Genomic DNA, 3,798 nt, shown 5'->3' on the forward strand with positions numbered 1-3,798 from the left:
GTTAGAGAACGTTGGTAGTTGCACAACACTATACATAATACCATATCATCCTTCTCCACTTATTCAAATGGTACCATTGGAGAAGATCTAGACTCATATCACTATTGATCAATAAAATTCTATAAATTTATGGATTAAGTCCTTAAAATTTTAACAAAATAGTACTCGAAAGTTACAAACATAAATGTTAGTTTGTATTAGCCTGTACATTGTACGAGCACAAAAACTAGTTTCTTTAGGTTAAAACCGTACCGATTCAGATACCACAAATTGATAAAAATGACTAATTGAAATGAACCCGAATGAAATAAAACTGAAATCGAAGTTGAAGTTCACTTGACAAAAAAACCATTTCAACAATAAGTAGACTATACAACTAGTTGTATTGGTTGTATAGAACAGAACCTGAGCTTTATAATGCGTTCCTTGAGCTTAGACTTACAAATTACGAGTTTTATTTGAAAGAATCCGAGCTCCATTATAAAAACATTGAACGTAAAAAATTATAATGAAACTAAAAAATAATATATATAAATTCAACTAGATTTTAATTTTTGACATCCAAAAATTAAAATATAAATCAAAAATTATAAGAGCTCGAAAAAAATCTACATTAGCTCAGTTAGATTTGTTATGGTTGTACAATGCTCTTGTACAACCAGTTGTATAATAGTATTTGTGCCATTTTAACCTACACAAATTCTCACTTTAGACGGACACTATCCGTCTAAAGCTGTAGACGGAGCTTTAGACGGATAGTGTCCCTCTCACAAAATGAGAGTGGATAGTGCGAGTGAGTAGGAAATGGATACATAAAAAGTTATGAGAGAGAAAGAAGTGAGAGAAAACGCTCTAAAATTTTGAAACCTAATAATGACGGCAGTCAAGGCCTCCCATAACCGCTTTTCTCCCCTGTTTTCTTCACATAAAAATTCAACAAAATCCTCAACAAACACCATTAATGCAATGGATAAAGCTTCTAGCTTATCTTCTGGTGCTAAAGTTACAATCTTTCGAGGTCCTACAGAAGCTGACGCACGAAAGACTCGACCTTTTCATGAAATCAATGGGGTCCCTGTGCTTGACCTCGCAGAGGAAGCAGAGACTGCACCTACAGAAGGTTGGACGGTGATGCGTGGTGGAAAAGCCACTCCTATCATGTATACCATTATTGAGGAGGAGGAGCTTACAGATCTACTACAATTTACACCTGAGGATATCAAACCAGAGGTAGCCTTTTGGAACAACTCTGTTTATTGTTATATCTTGGGTGCTAACCCACCATGGGAAGTTTTGGAGAGTTTTGTCTATCGTGTCTAGGATGAATTTGGCATAGATAGAGTCTCCTTCCTAGATAATGGAATTTTTATTGTTAGATTTACCCAAACTGTGAACATGGATGCTCTTTTAAACGCAGGTTACTATCTCTTTGATAATAAGCCTGTTGTTATCAAACCCTGGCACGTTGATACCGAGTTGGTCAAGGAAAAAATTGATGTTGTTCCTGTGTGAGTTCGATTGTCTGGTATACCTCTGAAGTTCTGGGGTAATTGTTTGCCTAGAATTGCTAATCTTGTTGGTCACTATGTTCACATGGATGGAGCAACAGCTGATAAGATTAGGTTGAGTTATGCTAGGGTTTTAGTTGAACTTCATATGGACCAGAAGTTACATGACAAAGTGATGTTCCTGGATGAGAAAGGCATGAAAGTTATTGTGAATGTGGAGTATGAATGGAGGCCTATATCTTGCACTAATTGTAATGGTATAGAGCATGATACGTCTCAGTACAGGAAACCACAGAAGAAAGATGTTCAGGGGGGTAGGAAGAACAAAGTAGCTAACACTAAAAACCCTCCCCAACAAGTTTGGAAACCTGTCCAGAAACCTAAACCTTCTGTTGATTTGTCTCCACCTACCTTTACCCCTGACCTTTTCCCCCCTCTTGAGCAGGTTAGAGCTACTCCTGTAGTCAAATCTACTCCTGCTAAGCAAATTATAAGGATGAATAGGCAAGGTGGTATGGTTGGTATAAGGTTGTCTGGCAAGTTTAGTCAATATACTTTTGTTAATGCTTTAAAAAGTACAACTACTCCTGGAGGAGGGGTAGTGGAGAGTGGGAAGGATCCTCCTGATTCCAGTACCAATTCATAGCATTGGTTTCTGGAATGTTAGGAGTCTTAATGACCTGAATAAGCAGAAAGTAGTCAAATGGTTTATGCACAATCAGCAAGTTGGTCTCTTTGGTCTGTTGAAAACTAAGCTTAAATCTAGTACTTTACTCAAGAGGGATACTTCTATTTGTGATGGTTGGAGTGTGACTACTAACTGCAGTTGGCATAAAGGAGGTAGAATATGGATTTTCTGGAAACCTCAATGTTTTGATATTCACTTTTTAGCATATGATGCTCAATTTATACACATGATGGTGCATTCTAAGTCTGATGGGAAAGATTTTTGCTCACTATGATTTATGCCTTTAATGGTTTATATGAAAGAATTTCCTTGTGGAATTTCCTGAAGGGAGTGGCTACTCATTGTAATGAACCCTGACTTTGGTTGGGTGATTTCAACACTGTGCTGTCCCCTATTGAAAGGCTTGGAGGGAATACAACTGATGCTGAAATGGAACACTTCCAGGAGTGTGTTTCCTTATGTTGTATGGAAGATCTCATAGCTACAGGTGCACTTTTTACCTGGACCAACAAGCAGGACGCTACTGATAGAGTCTATAGTAGACTTGATAGAGATATGGGGAATTTGGAATGGATGAATTTATTTGGAGATTACATTGCTCATTTACACCCTGAAGGTTTATTTGATCACTGTCCCTGCACTTTGGTGGACAAACGTTTTGATATAGGTGGTAGGAAGAGTTTTAAATATTTTAACATGTGGGGATCTGCTGAATGCTTCAAGGATAGTGTTAAGGTTATGTGGGATCGTGTTTATCATGGTACTAAAATGTTTTGTGTGGTTAAGAAGTTGAAAACCCTTAAACCTGTACTAAAAGACATCAACAAACACTGTTTCTCTGATATTGAAAATAATACTAATATTGCCAGTCTTGCTCTGAAACAGATTCAGAAGGATCTTGTGAGTAATCCTGGTAATTGTGAACTTATTCAGAAGGAAATGGACTTGGCTTGCAATCTTAGGGAGCTTCATATTGCAAGAAACAACTTCTTATCTCAGAAGGCTAAGGTTCAATGGTCTCTTGAGGGTGATTTAAACACCTCCTTTTTTCATCATACAATTAAAAAAAGACTGATGCTCAACAAAGTGTTTCAGATTGAGGACCAGGATGGCCTCTTATGTACTGAGGGTGATGCTATATAGCAAGCTTTCCTTAGGTATTATCAGGAGCTCCTGGGGACTCAAATGGAGGTAACTGATGTCTATGCCCATGTTGTTGGTAGGGGTCCTTGCTGCACTGAAGCTCACTGGGCAATCTTGACTGCACCATTCACTGCAGCTGAGATTAAACATAGCATCTTTAGTATTCCTAATGGAAAGTCACCTGGGTCTGATGGATTTACTAGCCAATTCTATAAGGATGCTTGGGATATTGTTGGGGATGAGATTTGTGAAGCTATTACTAATTTTTTTGATACTGGTAAACTTTTAACTCAAATCAATGCTACCAATATTACTCTGATTCCTAAGATAGATAGGCCAACTAGTGTTAAACACTTTAGACCTATTTCTTGTTGCAATGTGCTCTATAAAGCTATCTCTAAGCTCATGTGCACTAGATTGGTTGCTATATTGCCTGATATTGTGAGTAGGAACCAGGGA

At 37.7% G+C, this 3,798-nt stretch overlaps 1 protein-coding gene across 1 annotated transcript; it reads left to right on the forward strand.

Annotated features, from left to right (window-relative positions):
* The first annotated feature begins 2,625 nt into the window (after positions 1-2,625).
* On the forward strand, positions 2,626-3,339 carry LOC141632449 (uncharacterized). Its single transcript, XM_074444995.1, has one exon. The coding sequence runs from the start codon at positions 2,626-2,628 to the stop codon at positions 3,337-3,339; it is 714 nt and encodes a 237-aa protein (XP_074301096.1).
* Positions 3,340-3,798: the final 459 nt, after the last annotated feature.

This window comes from Silene latifolia, chromosome Y (assembly GCF_048544455.1).
Source record: "Silene latifolia isolate original U9 population chromosome Y, ASM4854445v1, whole genome shotgun sequence".
Taxonomy (NCBI): Eukaryota; Viridiplantae; Streptophyta; class Magnoliopsida; order Caryophyllales; family Caryophyllaceae; genus Silene; species Silene latifolia.